A 20,128-nucleotide genomic window follows, 5' to 3' on the forward strand; every position below is an offset into this window, starting at 1 on the left:
TGCAGGTGAATTCTTTACCAGCTGAGCCACAAGGGAAACCCCTTTAACTTGCTAGGAGTTATAAATATTCCTATGGATTCAGATTTGTAAAAATGTTCTAAAGGTGTTGTTTCCCTGTTTTGTAGAGGGTCAGTGTCTACATATGAGCAGATGAGAGGCACTGGAATAAAACCAAGGGTTTTTAGTCTGATAAGCTAAGGTCTCATTGACCTAAATTGGGCTTTCTCAATTCTGACATTAGGGTTGTTTGGGGGCTGGACAATTCTTTGTTGCAGGGAACTGTTGTGTGTATTGTAGGGTGTTTAGCAGCATTTCCTGGCTTCTACCTAATAGATGCTGGAGCATCCCCGGGGTGGGACAATAAGCAGTACCTCTGGACGCTGTCAAATATTCCCCGGGGGAGAGTCAGCTGGTAGAGAATCACAGACCTAAGGGATTAAACTTGAATAGGGGCTTGGGCAGGAAAAAGGAGTTCTGTTTCAGGTCTGCTGATGCCTTATTTCAGGGAACTGTTGAAAGTGCTGAATGCTAGTTGGAGAAGCGAGACTAATGTCCAAAAGAGAGTCAGCCTAGTTCCACCCACTTCAGTCTGTCTGGGGCAGGGGAGTCCTATGTATTCCCAGATGGGAAATCAGACTATTGCAAAGCACAAGGTGATTTTTGATAGCACATTTTTGAGGTTAAATTTTTGTTTTAATAGCTATGCGTTCATTTTCATGGGTGTTGGGGAAAAGAATAAATACCACATGATGCCTATGGTGTTCTGGGTATGATTGCTTAGGGAGAAGCCAAATCTAACTTGAAAGGTATATAGCTGTCATTAGGGTCAAGTGAAAGTGAAAGTCTCTCAATCGTGTCTGACTCTGCAACCCCATGGACTATACAGTCCATGGAATTCTCCGGGCCAGAATACTGGAGTGGGTAGCCTTTCTCTTCTCCAGGAAATCTTCCCAACCCAGGGATCAAACCCAGATCTCCCACACTGTAAGCAAATTCTTTACCAGCTGAGCCACCAGGGAGGCGTTAGGGCAAAAACTTTAAGCAAATGCGTTCATTTGTGCCAGGAACTGTTTAAGTGCTAAGGATTCAGCTATTAACAAGACAAAGTCCTGATTCTCAGGGAGTTTATGGTCTCAAGAGGGAACCAAAAAGGAATATCACTTCAGGTAATGATAAATCTGTTGTAATGGAGCATGCAGGAACCCTGGCAGGACCACAGGTGGCTTCAAAGATGAAGCCTTCATCCCGTGGCATCTCCTTTTAGATGGGGAGGTAGTCGGTAGATGTGTTTTGTCAAGTACTGCATGCAGGCTAAGTTGCTTCAGTTGTATGCCCTCTTCCAGGGGATTTTCCCAACACAGGGATAGAACCCCTGTTTCTTACATGTCCTGCATTGGCAGCTGGGTTCTTTAGAGTTAAGTACTAAGGTAAAGAATAAGGAGCTTCCCTGGTGGCTCAGACAGTAAAGAATCTGCCTGCAATGCAGTAGACTTGGGTTGAATTCCTGGATCAGGAAGATTCCCTGGAGAAGGAAATGGCAACCCACTACAGTATTTTTACCTGGAGAATTCCATGGACAGAGGAGCCTGGCAGGCTACAGTCCAGGGGGTTGCAGAGAGTTGGAAATGACTGAGCGATTCACACTTTCACTTTCAAGAGACAGAAGGTCTGAGCAGGTGATTTCCGAGTGGAGATCTGACTAGTGGGAGAGAACAACCACAGAAGGGTGCAGGGTCAGAGGGAACAAAGAGATGGTGGGCTGTGGTTTCTGATGTCTTAGATGGGCTCTTACACACATGGAAGGCTATGTGAAATAATTTTTTGTGGTTTTTTTTTTTTCCTTGCAAGAATTAAACATAAACCGTAGTGATTCTCAAGCCCCATCAAGCATCTCCATGTGCATTGCCTTAACCTTGTCTTTCAACTTCAAATGCATAAAAATTCAATTACTCAGCTATACATTTTAATTGGAATCCTAGGTCTGACAGATGCTCTCATGCACCACACTTTCTCCAGGGTGACACATTCTTTGCACGCCCGCATGCTCAGATCAGCCTAAGCCAGACACCCAGTGGCAGTCGCAGGGCTCAGGTCTCTGTCATGACAACTTCCTCTGTTTATTTGCTTCCATCTCATTCTGGGTTAGGAGACTCATCCTACTGAGGGAAGAGCTTTATTATCTCTAGCAGATTCCAGTTCTTCACCTGGATGAGTTAGATTTGATGCTTAGACAACCAAGGTTGTTTCCAGGAAAGAGATTTTCAGCTGTCTTACAAGACCTGGGCATCCAGGGCAATTCTTTCCTATCAGTGATGAACACACAGGGGCCATCCTTTTCCTTACTGTCTCCAACTACAGTTAGCTCTGGGCTGGACCCTCCAAATGGGTCCTGATTTCTCAGCAGATTGCACAACCCTTGGGTTCAAGAGAAATCTCGACCTAATTGTTCTGATTTTGTTTGGAACCCCCACAAAGATTGTTGCCAACTTCCCTTTCTGTTTAGTTGGATTTTGCATTTTTTTAGCTTCTCTAAAACATTTTTTCATCTCCCTAACTGGTTCTAGAGGTGACTTACATGTTATTCTGTTAGGTCCCCTTTGCCTTTATGTATTTCAGTTTTAACCTCTCCTCTCTTATATCCTGATTTTATAGGTGAAATTCCACTGTGTGTTCACCTCTTCCCCTTCCCTCCCTGCCAAAGCTAGTTGCTAATTTTCTTCTCATTGGTTTCTCTGTTACACAGCGGTTTAACATTAGCACCATCCATCTCTTTCTAGAATAGGGTTGTAACTGATTGTCTTGAATCCTGTCTCCCTCTCATATCCTTGTATGGTCCTGCGGCCACAGCCCCAGAACAATGCTGAAGTCTGAAAAGGAGCTGGGCCAGTTTGACCCAGGGGGGCTGCAGCACTTTGGTCAATGGGGAGAATTAGAGGATCGAGGTGGGGCGGGGCACAGAGGCCAGGGCATGATGTGGTTTTGAGCCATGGGGTAAAGTGTTGGGGTTTTATTCCAAGCTTTTGGGAAGCCACCCTGAACATTCTATTGGTAGGACTCCAATACTTTGGCCACCTGATGCGAAGAGCTGACTCACTAGAAAAGACCCTGATGCTGGGAAAGATTGAGGGCAGGGGGAGAAGGAGACGACAGAGGATGAGATGGTTTGATGGCATCACCGACTCAATAGACATAAATTTGATACAAACACGAGTGTGTGTGTGTGTGTGTGTAAAGCAGGAACAGATCCTCCTGACATATACCAATGGCCAATGGCCACTGACTAATCATCTTTTGCACTGTGTTGACTCCATCACTGGCTTGGCAATCTACTAACAAGGTCCTCTGGGTGCCTGTCACTGCTTCGGTAAGATAAAGAAACATTATTCATGGTTGGCAAGAGATGTTCATTCCCCCAGAAAACCCAGGCTGGCTTTCAGCAGGATGGAAGAAGATTAAGTCCTACCAAGGTGGGTTTTGATCTAATCATCTTTTTTCATTTGAAGTCCTACCAATCATTTATTAAGTTTTGACTCCATGGTTATGACATAAATTAGAAAAAACCCATTTATTATGGGTTTTGTGAGCCTACCAATCATTTATTAAGTTTTGACTCCATGGTTATGACATAAATTAGAAAAAACAAAAGACACGGAAAGGGAGATTTGTGAGCCTTAGGTATCCAGCTGAGAGTATCACAAGTAGCTCAAGGTCAGTGGTTTGCTGACAACTGCAGGTAAACCTACTCTCTGTTGTTGTTCAGTCACTAAGTTGTGTCCAACTCTGCAACCGTATGGACTGCAGCACAGTAGGCTCCTCTGTCCTTCACTATGTTCTGGAGTTTGTCCAAATTCATGTTCATTGAGTCAGTGATGCTATCTAACCATCTTGTCCTCTGTCGTCCCCTTCTGTTCCTGCCTTCAATCTTTCCCAGCATTGTGGTCTTTTCCAATGAGTTGGCTTCTCACATCAAGTGACCAAAATGCTGGAGCTTCAGCTTCAGAATTAGTCCTTCCAATGAATATTCAGGGTCGATTTCCTTTCAGATTTTTTAAAGCATTTTATTTATTAATTTTTTTAACACCCCAAACATTTTGTTTTGGGGTATAACTTATTAACAGTGTTTTGGTAGTTTCAGGTGGACGGCAAAGGGACTCAGCCATTTCCTTTAGGGTTGGCTGGTTTGAGCTCCTTGCTGTCCAAGAGACTCTCAAGAGTTTTCTCCAGCACCACAATTCTAAAGCATCAATTCTTCCGCTCTCGACCTTCTTTATGGTCCAACTGGTGGCTCAGACAGTAAAGCATCGGCCTGCAATGTGGGAGACCTGAGTTCAATCCCTGGGTTGGGAAGATCCCCTGGAGAAGGAAATGGCAACTCACTCCAGTCCTCTTGCCTAGAAAATTCCATGGATTGAGGAGCCTGGTAGGCTACAGTCCATGGGGTCACAGAGTTGGACATGACTGAGCGACTTTACTTTCTTTTCTTTCTCACATCCATACATGACTACTGGAAAGACCATAGCCTTGACTACTCAGACCTTTGTCAGCAAAGTGATATCTCTGTGTTTTACTCTGCTGTCTAGGTTTGTCATAGCTCTCCTTCCAAGGAGCAAGTGTCTTTTAATTTTATGGCTGCAGTCACTATCTGCAGTGGTTTTGGAGCCCAAGAAAATAAAGTCTGTCACTGTTTCCATTTTTCCCCATCTATTTGCCATGAGGTGATGGGACCGGATGTCAACCTCTGCTCTCTGAGGATCTAAGAAATGACTTGCTTTTTTTAAAGAGCCCCTTGAGTCAGCTTCAGGGTCTTCATGGTTCCTTGCCCCCCACCTCTTCTCTCCCAGAGCTGGCTGCAGTTGGTCAGTGAGACCAGTGCAGTCAAGGTGGTGCTCCTGGAACTTTGAACTCTCCACTGGCTTGAGGCCAGTAGTAATACCTGGCCCCAAGTAGACAAGCATCAGCTGACCAACTGGCCACCTGCAGCTAAGGATGCTGGTAATCCCATAATCCCATGACCCCAGCCCTGCCTCCCTGCCGCTCTCATCCCCAACCACACAGTCCTCCACTGCTGTTTCTCATCTCCAATTATACTGAACTCAGACATGCCAGTATGTATATGCTCTGTAGTCTAGCTAGTTACACAGGGTCTTTTTCTTTATAGTTCCATGTTTCCCATATTTTAAATATCTTTAGTATAATCCTTTTAAAGCGCTGGAACAGAAAGCAATGATACAGTGACTGATCTTTGACCAGTGCTCCTCACTGGAGGGGACAGTTGGCATTTGAGTGATAAAACTGTTATTCTGGAACCATCTCAGGCAGTGCAGAGCTTCAGCATCTCTACCACAGAATGCCAGTGTGACCCCCAGATCATTACAGACAGTCCCTGAACACATCACAAATGTGGTTTATTCTCTTAGACTGAAATCTTATTAAACCTGCCTGCAATATTGGAGCAATTAACAGTACTGAATATTAACTTTGCTTATAGGTTTAACTTAATATTAGATCAGTTAGATAAGAACAAATTAAAAGCATGGGAAGATACGTGTGTTATCAGACAATGTGGTTCTTAAAAAGAAATTGTTGCTATTAATATAGTTTAGAGTATTTAATTAAATTTTTAAGTGGGACCAGATATTCATTACGGAAGGCGTTAAAAGTGATCTTTGTGAAAATCACTTTTAGTTAGGGATGTATAATGAAGTCTTTATAGGTGAAATAAAATTTTCTTTAAGATACCCATAGGGATGATATGGAAATATGAGGAGACTAGATGAAGTTAAATGGACAGAATGTTAATCTGAATTTAGACCTATTATTTGAAAATGTATTAACATAAATTTGTTAGAGTAAGATATTCTCTTCTGAATTCTAGAATGGCTTTTTGTCCTGGTGTCTAGATTTTTAGTTTACATAATTATCTTATTTTTCCCATACCCATGAATTAGCTAGACTATTACCTAGACTCTTCAGTTATCAATGTGGACCATGTTTAAAGTCTTTATTGAACTTGTTCCAATGTTGCTCCTGTTTTTCTGGTTCTTTTTTTTGGCCAAGAGGCATGTAAGATCTTAGCTTTCCAACCAGGGATCACACCTGAAACTCCTGCATTAGAAGACGAAGTCTTCACCACTGGACCACCAAGGACGTCCTCCCCAGACTGTTTTAAAAAACACATAAAGAAGAGTGGAATTGCAAACAAGGGCCTCCACGTTCACCTGTAATTTAGACTAGCTTGGCAGATCATTGAAGCTCAGGCATATCATCTCTCTCCTAACCTCACTGATTTATTTTTGCACATCTCAAATATGGTGCTAATGACACTCCTTCAAAACTAATAATTCAGAAAGACAAGTTTTTATGTACTTCATGGACATCCTGGAAAGATCAAAATGTTGCAGTATGATTATAATTTAGTAGGAACTATCTGTGCATAAATCTTTCTGATAGGAATCTCTCCAAAGTATTAATAATTATGCCACTCAAATAACATGACTGAGGGTAACCTTTTTCTTTTTCTATTTTAAATCTTGCATTTTCCAAAATTTCTTTCATAATAATTTTCTACTTTAAGCTAAAAAACGTTAATTGCATGTTATTTCTTAAACTTGCCTTTCGGGAGGGCAAATTAACAAATTTCAAAGTTAACAAAATATTTGGACTTTATTTAAGGCTTCTTGGCTGCATGGGTATTCCAGTAGATTCAGGTCCTTATTTTCTCATCACACATATGTGGTTATGTTATTATCTGACAAACTCACCATTGCTTTACAGGAAAAATTTACTGAGTTGGGTTTGTGCTTCAAATTAGAATTAAGATGAATATATAAATGTGATTCATATTATGTGTCTCAACCTCCTTAGGTTTAAAATGAAGGGCTAGGGGGTGAATTGAACACTGAGGGTCTTCTAACAGTAATATATTACAAATTAAAAATTTTTAAATATCTACCTAGCAATTTTCCTAATGGTGTTTTTAAAAATAGGTAGTGAGATGACCATGGGAAAGTGACTGTCATCTCAAGCAAAGAGGGGGTGGGAAGGAGAGGGTGGGATGTATGGAGAAAGTAGCATGGAAACATCCACACTACCATATGTGAAATAGAAGCCCAGGGGAATTTGCTGTGTGACTCCAGGAGCTCACACCAGGGCTCTGTAACAACTTAGAGGGGTGGGATGGGGAGGGAGGTGGGAGGGAGGTTCAAGAGGGAGGGGACATATGTATACCTATGGCTGATTCATGTTGATGTATGGCAGAAACCAATACAACATTGTAAAGCAATTATCCTGCAATTAAAAATTTAAAAATAAAAGTTTTAAAAAGTCATAAAAAAAGACATTATAGAGCCTGTTTTCCTTAGGTCAGAAGAAAGGGACAGGGGTATTCAGTCTCAGCTTCTAAAGGTTCTAATATTTCAAAATAAAATGCAGAGCTAACGGTGAAAAAAAAATCTCTCTGACTTTTGAACTATGATTCTGAGAGGTGGCGGCATAGAGAATGGACATTTGGACACGAGGGGGATGGGAAGGGTGGGATGAATTGGGAGATTAGGATTGACGTACATACACCACTATGTGTAAAATAGTGAAATAGAGGAAACCTGCTGTATAGCACAGGGAGCTCAGCTCAGGGATGACCTAGATGGGTGGGATGGGAGAGGTGGGAGGGAGGTCCAAGAGGGAGGGATATATGTATATTATATATATATATATATATATATATATATGGCTGATTCACATTGTTGTACAGCAGAAACTAATACAACAATGGAAAGCAAATATTCTTAAATAAAAAATAAACTACTCTGTTTCTTGCTACAAAACCAAAGTGCCTGGGAGACTAGTGTAAGGTTGCTGCCTCAGTTGGATAGGTACCAGTTAACTCCCTCAACTTGTGGGATGGCTCGTGGTTTGGGGGACAAAGTATTTTATACATGTCTGTCTTGTTTTCTTCAGGTTATACTGGAGAGCTCTGCCAGTCCAAGATTGACTACTGTATCCTAGATCCATGTAGAAATGGAGCAACATGCACTTCTAATCTCAGTGGATTCACCTGCCAGTGTCTAGAAGGTCAGTATCGGTATCATTACAGGAATAACTTTCATTTTCCATTTTAAACCCTAGATTAATTTGACGACCTTTGTACTTCAATTTTCTGAAAAACTCTACTCAAGAGAACTTCCTACTTTGTCCCATTTATAAAACAAGATATAAGATGGGTCCTTTTTTTTTAAGCTCTGTGCTAAAATAGCTTGGAAATTATGTCTGAATATTAGACATAATCTCAAAATTTCTGCAGTTTTCATTTACACATTGAAAATGAACAACTTACAATAAAATGGAATTTCTGTATAATGATAAATTTCACTTGATAAGATTTCTTTTAAATTATGTGTTAGGTTTTTGATACCAATTTACATTAAAATTTTTTCACCATATATTTCACCTGTTTTTGTCTTTAAATCCACTTTATGACATCTTGGACACATATAGTCTCCTGGAAGGTCACATATTTAAGGCACTTTTTATTAAAAAATAAACAGTCATACTGTTTCAATTTCACCTGAAGAAGCAGACAGATAGTCCTAGTTATGGAGCTGGTGTTAAGGAACAATTTTGCACTTGGAGGAAGTTTTGTTTCCATTTCTGCTTGTATGGAAGGAATTACTTTAAACCTTTAATATGATAAGAATAACATGATATTAAAGGTGTTTTTCCCCTTAAAACCAGCATGTAAGCTCCTTATGCACAGAAGGGGCACTGACAATTACATAGTCAATTGACACCCTTTGCAGAGATTACATGTTGAATCCTCGTAAATAAGGAAACATCTCTGTACTCATTAACCTGAATTACCTCCTGGCTTAGAGGCTGGACTGGGACAGTGGTACGGATGGATGTTGATAAAAGCCCACTGACTCCCAGGTAACCCCAGGGCTCAGGGTTGCCAGGAGCTGCATCATGATCGACGCTGTCTTGTACACTTTATGCTTTCATATTCTGAAGCCCAAACAGCAACTCAGGAAGTGGATTCTTTGTCCTGGCTTCTGCTCCCCTGGGCAGGGACAGGAGCGGGTGGCTGGGGTCCTCCTGGTTATCTCCCAGCTGTGCGTGCTTATGCTAGACATGGTTACCATGACAATGGAGTTACATGTGCTGGATGGTCTCCACTCTTCACTTGAGTGCCTTAAGCAAATGGGAAAACTGGAGAGGAGGATGACTGAGTCAGCACCACTGGTCACTCATGTACAGAGCGCTGGGCAGTTTCTCAAAGCTTTGCCACACCCCAGGTTAGTGTGTTGCCACCTAACCCTGGTTGTAGGCTGGGCTTAGAGTCAAGGGAAGTTTTCAGGGTCAAAGGCTGATTGACTGCTGGCCAGTCACTAGTTTTCCTCCCCCACCTGATCAATTCTTCTTTTTCTTTCTTAAGTGACTGTGGGCCATGAGAGCCCTGCTTCCCTCATAGGGCCATCCTGGGATTGAATGGGATTTTGCAGAAAGATATTTGAAAACTCCACAGTGCTTTGTTGTCATAGTTTTGCTGCCAGAAGGTTCAGATCAGACCCTGGAGGCTCTGAGAGGTGGTGATTTGCACAAGGTCACACTGATAGTATAGAGAAGGAAATGGCAACCCACTCCAGTACTCTTGCCTGGAAAATCCCATGGAGGAGCCTGGTAGGCTACATCCATGGGGTCACAGAGTCAGACACGACTGAGCGACTTCACTTCACTTCACACTGATAGTAGAGCCAGACCCTTGAGCTGCAGCCTGGGAATTCTGTGTTCACTTGTGCTCCGTTTCTCTAGTTGATAAAGATTTGTTGAGCAAGTCCTACATACCAGGCGCTGGACTGGGTGCTGGGCTGTAGGGTCAGCAAAGCTGAGATGGCCCCTCCCGCGACGTGGACACAAATAAGTCCCTAATTACAAGCCAGAATGTGTGCCTTTAAGACACACGACGAGGATCTGCTTAGCCTTGGGGACCCAGAAGAGATGCCCGCATGTGGAGACTGAGTGAGGAGGAGGAGCGCAAAGTTGAGGGCATCCCCAGGAGCAAAAGGAAAAGGGAAGAAAGTGGGTGACGAGAGCTGAGTCCTCAGGGCTTTAGGACTTTGTGGGCATGAGTAGGGCATGTCTTGTTCAACCCAGAGGGGAGAGAGCAGAGGCTTAGCTCTGAAGCCTCTCTGCCTCTTGCTAACCAGTTCTGTGCCTGAGCAAGTGAGAGTTCATACTGCTCTGTGTCTCAGAGAAAATTGTAAAATTGATACAGCGATAACCCTCACTTCTTAGGGTCCATGAGGATGAACTGAGAAGATGCTTAGACAAGGTGCTTATTACACAGGGTGCCTGGCCAAGTGCTCAAGAAGTATTAGGCATCGTATCATGACTGTTTTCCTAATAGTGATTACTATTAGACGGCTGAAAAATGTAAACAGGAATTGGTAATTTTCCTTTTGTACTAGTATGGAGTGTGGGTTGGAGAGAGACACGTGTGGAAATAGAAGAGTTGTGGAAGTTTGGGAAATCCATGTTGCCTGTTGAGAAGGGAAGGTGGAATCTTAAAAGGAGAGATGCTGGTGATTTGGGAGAACTTTGGAGGGAAAACAGAAAGGTCTGGGGATGGATGGGTATGGAGGTGGAGGGGGAGTGGTGGGGAAGTTTGTGGCTTCTGTTCCTGTTGGTCGTGCCATTCATGGAGGAAAAAAAAAAAAAAAAAAACATGGGAGGGAAGGGTTCTATTTTGGACGTGTTGAGTGTGAAAGATGGCAGCTGGGCAGGTGCTGTGAGTCTGGGAGTAAGAGGGATCATCTGACCATGTCTCTACTCAGAGACCTTGGTCTATAGACTGTAATTTCAACGTGGGTGTTGATAGGCTTGTCTAGGGACCTTTTCCTTTATCCATTAGCCCATCAATTTCTCCACTCTGTCTTGATAAAGTCTAGAGAAGAAATGAATTGAAATGATTCAGATGAATTTCCCAGCAAGGTTTTGTACGAAGACTTTCATCCACCGGTTTACCTTCACTAAAGACTGACCAGGGAAAGGGGCTTCAGTTATAAATCAGAAGGATTCATTGCCGTGTTTTGAAGCTTCTCAGCAACTGGCACTTTAAAAGCAGCCCCTCCCATGGACCTGTTCCATGGTGGTTGTTGTAGGAATTATTTATAGAGCACTTTGCGCTTAAAAAACAGCCTGTGTCTGCAAGAGTTTTCTATCAGTCACGCTGTGAGAACAAGTTTGAAAGAGTTTCAAGTCTACACAATGTTCTGAAGTTTGGAGCCAGCACTTGACCTTTGACTGCCAGCTTTTTCTCTCCCCAGTGATTAACATTTTGGCATGTTAGCTTTGTATACATGCATTTATGTATCTAGTTTGTTGTTTTTGTAAAGTAATTTGAAAGTAAATTATAGGCATCATCACACTTTATCCCCAAATAAATGAGTTTGTGTTTTCTGAGAATAAGAACATTCTCCTTGATAGTTACGATACCGTGCCAAAGAAGATTTAGTAATTATTTTCTAGTATTATTTGCTATCTGCCCTGTTTTCACATGCTTCTTTGGATATATGTGTCGGTTCCGTCTGCCTTGCTTTCCTGTGATATTCTTTGTGGGTGGGAAGTGTGTTTTATTCATCGTTCTTTCACCAACTCCCAGTATCCTATCACAGAGCTTTTCGTTCCGTATTTTATGCTAGTAGGAAGCTAATAAATATTTGTTAGATAAATTGATTATAAAAGTCAGCAAGGTACTTCTACATCCTAACTATTAAATTGGGAAATTGGGATTGAGATATATATATACTGTTAGGTATAAAGTGGATAACTGATAAGAACATCCTGTATAGCACAGGGAAAGAAAGAAGGTACAATCTGTTTGTAGGACATATATTAAATTAATCTTAAAAATGCATTCCAGTGTACATTAGATAGAAATACTGTTTGATTTCACTTATGCAAAGTACCTAGAATTGTCAAATTCAGAGAGTCAGAATGTATTTTGGTAGATGCAGGGGCAGGCAGGGAATTTCAGAGTTTCAGTTTAGGAAGGTAAACCATTTGGGAGATGGATGAGGATGAAAGTTGTACAGTAAGGTGAATGTACCTAGTGCCACTGAGCTGTACAGTTCGTTGTTCAGTCCCTGAGTTGTGTCCAGCTCTTTGCAACCCCCTAGACTGCGTATGCCAGACTTCCTTGTCCTTCACTATGTCCTGGAGTTTGCTCAAACGCGTGTCCATTGATGGCTGATGACATCCAGCCATCTCATTCTCTGTCACCCCTTTCTCCTCCTTCCCTCAATCTTTCCCGGCATCAGAGTCCTGTCCAATGAGTTGGTTCTTCTCATCAGGTGACCAAAGTACTAGAGCTTCAGCTTCAGCATCAGTCCTTCCAATGAATATTCAGGGTTGATTTCCTTTAGGATTGACTGGTTTAATCTCCTTGCAGTCCAAGGCACTCTCACAAGTCTTCTCCAGCATCACAGTTCAAAAGCATCAATTCTTCAGCCCTCAGCCTTCTTTATGGTACAGCTCTCATATCCATATATGACTACTGGGAAAACCATATCTTCAACTCTATAGACCTTTGTTAGCAAAGTAATGTCTCTGATGCTGTCTAGGTTTGTCATAGCTTCTCTTCCTAGTGAAAGGTTGTTGTTGAATCACGTGAAGACATTGGGATTCTTGGCCCCCGGAGGAGAAGAATTCAATCCAGGGCCAGAGACGAGGCTTGATCGCTCAGAGCTTTTGTGTAATAAAGTTTTATTAAAGTATAAAGGAGAGAGAGAAAGCTTCTGACATAGGCATCAGAAGGGGGCAGAAAGAGTACCCGCTTGCTAGTGTTAACAATGAAGTTATATACTCTCCAATGAATCCAAAGAATGTCTGGAGATTGTAAAGACCTCATCAGACCTACTCCCATAATTTACATTTTAAGATAACAGAAGGTTTAATCCAAAGACTATCCTTAGGCAAGATACATTATTGTTATATAATCCTAAAGAATGTGGAGAAAGAAAAAAAGTTTGTCCTTTCTTCCTCCTTGAGAATTCCAGACCCCTCTCTCCCTGGGGACCCCTAGACTCCCTATCAACCTGCCTAGGAAATGACTCTCTCACTAGGAATAAGCGTCTTTTAATTTCATGCCTGAAGTCACCATCCACAGTGATTTTGGAGCCCCAAGAAAATGAAGTATGTCCCTGTTTCCATTTTTCCTCCGTTTGTCATGAAGTAATGGGATCAGACCCCATGATCTTAGTTTTTTGATTGTTGAGTTTTAAGCCAGCTTTTTCACTCTCCTCTTTCACCTTCATTAAGAGGCTCTTTAGTTCCTCTTTGCTTTCTGCCATTAGAGTGGTATCATCGGTGTATCTGAAGTTGTTAATTCTGCCGGCAGTCTGGATTCCAGCTTGTGATTTATTCAGCCGGGCATTTCACACGATGTATTTTGCATATAGGTCATGCATGTAGGGTGACAGTATACAGCTGTGACATACTCTTTTTCCAATTTTGAACCAGTCCATTGTTCCGTGTTTGGTTCTAACTGTACAATTAAATATGGTTAAAATAGCATGCTTTGTATTACGTGACTTTTACCACAATAAAAAAAAGCATTAAAAAAGTCAACATTTAGCTATCACTCGCTACATTTAATAACTTAGTTGAGCCTCACAATAGTCCTATGAAGGAAATACTATCGATATTTTCATTGAACAGATGAGAAGCTGAAACACAGGAGGATGAATAACTTGCCTGAGGTCACACAGCTGGAAATTTAAACCCAGGCAACTTGGTACTAGCATTCTTAACCCTTGGCCTATGCCATCTCTGAATATATTCTTTAAAGTGAATTTTATTTTGTTTATTTAAAAATGTGGTCTTTATTTTAAAATATGGTCTTTAAAATAAATAAAATATGGTTTATTTAATTTTTTTATTTTTTTTAAATTTTATTTTATTTTTAAACTTTACAATATTGTATTAGTTTTGCCAAATATCGAAATGAATCCGCCACAGGTATACACGTATTCCCCATCCTGAACCCTCCTCCCTCCTCCCTCCCCATACCCTCCCTCTGGTTCGTCCCAGTGCACCAGCCCCAAGCATCCAGTATCATGCATCAAACCTGGACTGGCAACTCGTTTCATACATGATATTATACATGTTTCAATGCCATTCTCCCAAATCTCCCCACCCTCTCCCTCTCCCACAGAGTCCAAAAGACTGATCTATACATCAGTGTCTCTTTTGCTGTCTCGTACACAGGGTTATTATTACCATCTTTCTAAATTCCATATATATGCGTTAGTATACTATATTGGTGTTTTTATTTCTGGCTTACTTCACTCTGTATAATAGGTTTCAGTTTCATCCGTCTCATTAGAACTGATTCAAATGTATTCTTTTTAATGGCTGAGTAATACTCCATTGTGTATATGTATCACAGCTTTCTTATCCATTCATCTGCTGATGGGCATCTAAGGTTGCTTCCATGTCCTGGCTATTATAAACAGTGCTGTGATGAACATTGGGGTACACGTGTCTCTTTCCCTTCTGGTTTCCTCAGTGTGTATGCCCAGCAGTGGGATTGCTGGGTCATATGGCAGTTCTATTTCCAGTTTTTTAAGGAATCTCCACACTGTTCTCCATAGTGGCTGTACTAGTTTGCATTCCCACCAACAGTGTAAGAGAGTTCCCTTTTCTCCACACCCTCTCCAGCATTTATTGCTTGTAGACTTATGGATCGCAGCCATTCTGACTGGCGTGAAAGGGTACCTCATAGTGGTTTTGATTTGCATTTCTCTGATAATGAGTGATGTAGAGCATCTTTTCATGTGTTTGTTAGCCATCTGTATGTCTTCTTTGGAGAAATGTCTATTTAGTTCTTTGGCCCATTTTTTGATTGGGTCATTTATTTTTCTGGATTTGAGCTGTAGGATTTGCTTGTATATTTTTGAGATTAGTTGTTTGTCAGTTGCTTCATTTGCTATTATTTTCTCCCATTCTGAAGGCTGCCTTTTCACTTTGCTAATAGTTTCCTTTGTTGTGCAGAAGCTTTTAAGTTTAATTAGGTCCCATTTGTTTATTTTTGCTTTTATTTCCAATATTCAGGCTCTATTACAAAGCCACAGTTATCAAGACAGTATGGTACTGGCACAAAGACAGAAATATTGATCAATGGAACAAAATAGAAAGCCCAGAGATAAATCCAGGCACCTATGGACACCTTATCTTTGATAAAGGAGGCAAGAATATACAATGGATTAAAGACAATCTCTTTAACAAGTGGTGCTGGGAAAACTGGTCAACTACTTGTAAAAGAATGAAACTAGAACACTTTATAACACCATACACAAAAATAAACTCAAAATGGGTTAAAGATCTCAACGTAAGACCAGAAACTATAAAACTCCTAGAGGAGAACATAGGCAAAACACTCTCCGACATACATCACAGCAGGATCCTCTATGACCCACCTCCCAGAATATTGGAAAATATGGTTTATTTTAAAATATGGTCTTTATTTGACCAAGTCACGAGTCAAATAAATTCAAAGTTTGTTGGGTTTTCAAACTTCTAAAATTCTCTGCTAAAAATTCTTAAACATGGAAAAAACTAGAATTTCCCCCCCTCCTTTTTTTGGTTAAGTACAGTGAAATCCTTTTATGACAATCCTGCCCCATCCAGAAAGCTGTTAAACCTGGCTTTCCCTCTGGATAGTGCTTTCAACACTTTCCCATCACATCCTTGCTCTTCTCTGTCGTTTTCATCTCCATCCTATTTCCTTCAAGGATCCTTTTCCATCTGATCTGGACTGAGTCCTTAGAGGTTGAATTACCTCCTGGGTACACATCACTTTGACTTTTGTCTTCTTTTTAACCTCTCTCCAAAAGTTCAAGGTTGTGGAGGCCTGAGAGACAGCTTGTGCTGTAATTATCACATGAGCTCACCTTCCAGAAGGTATCTGCTCTTCTCCTATTCTTATATTTTTATGCTTCCATCAGTGAGCCCTGACTTTTCTTTGAATTTAAACTTAATTTTCATTAGGTCCCTATTTGAAAAGTGCAGTTTCAAATTCTGGTTCAATTAGGGGTGATAAGAAACAAAAGTAAACTTGTCATGAGTGCTTTCTTATGTTTCACTTCAGTTCAGTTCAGTTCAGTCGTTCATTTGTGTCCAACTCTTTGTGACCCCACGGACTGCAGCACACCAGGCCTCCCTGTCCATCACCAACTCCTGAAGCTTGCTCAAACTCATGTCCATTGAGTCAGTGATGCCATCCAACCATCTCATCCTCTGTTGTCCCCTTCTTCTCTTGCCTTCAGTCTTTCCCAGCATCAGGGTCTTTTCCAATGAGTCTGTTCTTCCCATCAGGTGGCCAAAGGATTGGAGCTTCAGCTTTAGCATCAGTCCTTCCAGTGAATAGTCAGGACTGATTTCCTTTAGAATTGACTGGTTTGACTTATTGAGCAATAACAAAGATAAGTAATTGGGAGCTGATTTTATTGCCTCTGAATATACTCTTCACATCGGTTTTGTCTTTATGTTTGGTTTACAACTTTGAGGCCCTTAACTTTTGAAATAAATGCATCTTAAATCTGAGGAGGTTTAATTATAGATACTTATCATCACTGCTTATTGGTGTTTAAATATGTGAGCATATTTAAATACACAAATAAGTACAATCTGTATATTACTGCCTAGCCATCGTCTTTGCTTCCGCATCGCCTTTTAAATTGTTTTCCCTCGGGAACTTGAAGTAGAATAAAGAATAAAAAGAAGTGAGTGTGATGAGAACATTCAGTAGTGAAGCACATTTGTCAGCCCTGCCTGTGTGCATCTTGCTGGCACGCCTCCTAGAACCTGAGGACCTTCCTGGCGTCCACCTTTAAGAGAAGACAGATGCTAATCAGAGATGACATGAGAATATGGGGCTTCATGACTACTTTGAGGAAATATTTCATCCAATGTATTTAAAAGACGTTGCCGTAAAGGTATTTCCTGGTGTGATGTCCTTGGCTAGGCTTAAGACAAGTAGAACTTGTATGAACTGCTCTTGCACTACAATTATGAAGGCAAGTACTTCCACCAAGAAGAGGACTTACGTGTCAGTCCTCTCACTTTTAGGATGCAAGGTAAGATCCACTATCAGATATGCAGATCTTTTTTTTTTTTTAGACCTGCAGATCTTAAAACATTAAAAAAATTTTATCTAAGTATAACTGATTTATAATGTTGTATTATTTTCTGCTGTACAGCAAAGTGAATCAGTTATACATGTATATGAAAGTGAAAGTTGCTCAGTCATGTCCAACTCTTTGTGACCCCATGGACTAGAGCCCACCAGGCTTCTTTGTCCATGGAATTCTCCAGGCAAGAATACTGGAGTGGGTTGCCATGCCCTTCTCCAAGGATCTTCTCAACCCAGGGATTGAACCCAGGTCTCCTGCTTTGTAGGCAGATTCTTTACCATTTGAACTACTTGGGAATTCCAGTACATGTATATACTATGTGCTAATTTGCTTCAGTGGTGTCCAACTCTTTGCAGCCCCATGGATTGTAGCCCACCAGGCTCCTCTGTCCATGGGATTTCACAGGAAAGAATACTGGAGTGGGTTGCCATGCCCTCCTCCAGGGGATCTTCCCTACCCAGGGGGTCAAACCCATGTCTCTTACATCTCCTGCATTGCAGTGGGATTCTTTACTGCTGAGCCACCAGGGAAGCCCATATATGTATATATACACACATTATTTTTATATTCCTTTCCATTATGATTTATCATAGGATATTGAATATAATTTCCTGTGCTGTGCAGTAGGATCTCGTTGTTGATCCATCTTATATATAGTAACTTGTATCTGCTAATCCCAAACTCCCAATCCACCCCTTCCCTACCCTCCCTTCCCCTTGGCAACCACCCGTCTGTTCTCTATGTCTCTGAGTCTGTTTTTGTTTCATAGATAAGTTCATTTGTATCATATTTTATTTAAAACATTATTTGTTTATTTATTTGGCTGCACCACATCTTAGTTGTAGTGTGCAGCATTTAGTTTCCTGAGTAGGCATTGGACCCAGGCCCCCTGCATTGGGAGCATGGAGATTCTGCATATAAGTGATCAGATCAGATCAGATCGGATGAGTCGCTCCGTCGTGTCCGACTCTTTGCGACCCCATGAATCGCAGCACGCCAGGCCTCCCTGTCCATCACCAACTCCTGGAGTTCACTCAGACTCACGTCCATTGAGTCACTGATACCATCCAGCCATCTCATCCTCTGTCATCTCCTTCTCCTCTTTCCCTGAATCCCTCTCAGCATCAGAGTCTTTTCCAATGAGTCAACTCTTCGCATGAGGTGGCCAAAGTACTGGACTTTCAGCTTTAGCATCATTCCTTCCAAGGAACACCCAGGGCTGATCTCCTTCAGAATGGACTGGTTGGATCTCCTTGCAGTCCAAGGGACTCTCAAGAGTCTTCTCCAACACCACAGTTCAAAAGCATCAATTCTTCGGCACTCAGCCTTCTTCACAGTCCAACTCTCACATCCATACATGACCACAGGAAAAACCATAGCCTTGACTAGATGGACCTTTGTTGGCAAAGTAATGTCTCTGCTTTTTAATATGCTGTCTAGGTTGGGCATAACTTTCCTTCCAAGCAGTAAGCATCTTTTAATTTCATGGCTTCAATCACCATCTGCAGTGATTTTGGAGCCTCCCAGAATAAAGTCTGACACTGTTTCCCCATCTATTTCCCATGAAGTGATGGGACCGGATGCCATGATCTTCGTTTTCTGAATGTTGAGCTTTAAGCCAACTATTTCACTCTCCTCTTTCACTTTCATCAAGAGGCTTTTGAGTTCCTCTTCACTTTCTGCCATAAGGGTGGTGTCATCTGTGTATCTGAGGTTATTGATATTTCTCCTGGCAATCTTGATTCCAGCTTGTGTTTCTTGCAGTCCAGTGTTTCTCATGATGTACTCTGCATATAAGTTAAATAAACAGGGTGACAATATACAGCCTTGACGTATTCCTTTTCCTATTTGGAACCAGTCTGTTGTTCCATGTCCAGTTCTAACTGTTGCTTCTTGACCTGCATACAGATTTCTCAAGAGGCAGGTCAGGTGGTCTGGTATTCCTGTCTCTTTCAGAATTTCCCACAGTTTATTGTGTTCCACACAGTCAAAGGCTTTGGCATAGTCAATAAAGCAGAAATAGATGTTTTTCTGGAACTCTCTTGCTTTTTCCGTGATCCGGCGGATGTTGGCAATTTGATCTCTGGTTCCTCTGCCTTTTCTAAAACCAGCTTGAACATCTGGAAGTTCACGGTTCACATATTGCTGAAGCCTGGCTTGGAGAATTTTGAGCATTACTTTACTAGCGTGTGAGATGAGTGCAATTGTGCGGTAGTTTGAGCATTCTTTGACATTGCCTTTCTTTGGGATCGGAATGAAAACTGACCTTTTCCAGTCCTGTGGCCACTGCCGAGTTTTCCAAATTTGCTGGCATATAGAGTGCAGCACTTTCACAGCATCATCTTTCAGCATTTGGAACAGCTCAACTGGAATTCTATCACCTCCACTAGCTTTGTTCGTAGTGATGCTTTCTAAGGCCCACTTGACTTCACATTCTAGGATGTCTGGCTCTAGGTGAGTGATCACACCATCGTGATTATCTGGGTTGTGAAGATCTTTTTTGTACAGTTCTTCTGTGTATTCTTGCCATCTCTTCTTAATATCTTCTGCTTCTGTTAGGTCCATACCATTTCTGTCCTTTATCGAGCCCATCTTTGCATGAAATGTTCCTTTGGTATCTCTGATATAAGTGATACCATATGGTATTTGTTTTTCTCTTTCTGACTTCACTTAGTATGATAATCTCTAGGTCCATCCAGGTTGCTGCAAATGGCATTATTTCATTCTTTTTTTATGGCTGAGCAGTATTCCATAGTATATATGTACCACATCCTCTTTTTCCATTCATATATTGATGTGCATTTAGGTTATTTCCACGTCTTAGCTGTTGTAAGTAGTACTGCAGTGAACACAGAGGTGCCTGTATCTTTCTGAATTATAGTTTTGTCTGGAAAGATGCCCAGGAGTGAGATTGCTGGTTATTGTTTTAGTTGTTAAGT

General features: G+C 41.4%; 1 protein-coding gene across 1 annotated transcript in view; it reads left to right on the top strand.

The window, feature by feature from the left end:
- The window catches only part of DNER (delta/notch like EGF repeat containing), a 390,856-nt gene that overhangs the window by 251,032 nt on the left and 119,696 nt on the right, over nucleotides 1-20,128 (top strand). The window contains exon 7 of the mRNA XM_070379858.1: nucleotides 7,957-8,070. Coding sequence (XP_070235959.1) covers nucleotides 7,957-8,070 — 114 coding nt within the window. The remainder of the gene's footprint in view (nucleotides 1-7,956; nucleotides 8,071-20,128) is intronic.

This window comes from Bos mutus, chromosome 2 (assembly GCF_027580195.1).
Source record: "Bos mutus isolate GX-2022 chromosome 2, NWIPB_WYAK_1.1, whole genome shotgun sequence".
Lineage (NCBI taxonomy): Eukaryota > Metazoa > Chordata > Mammalia > Artiodactyla > Bovidae > Bos > Bos mutus.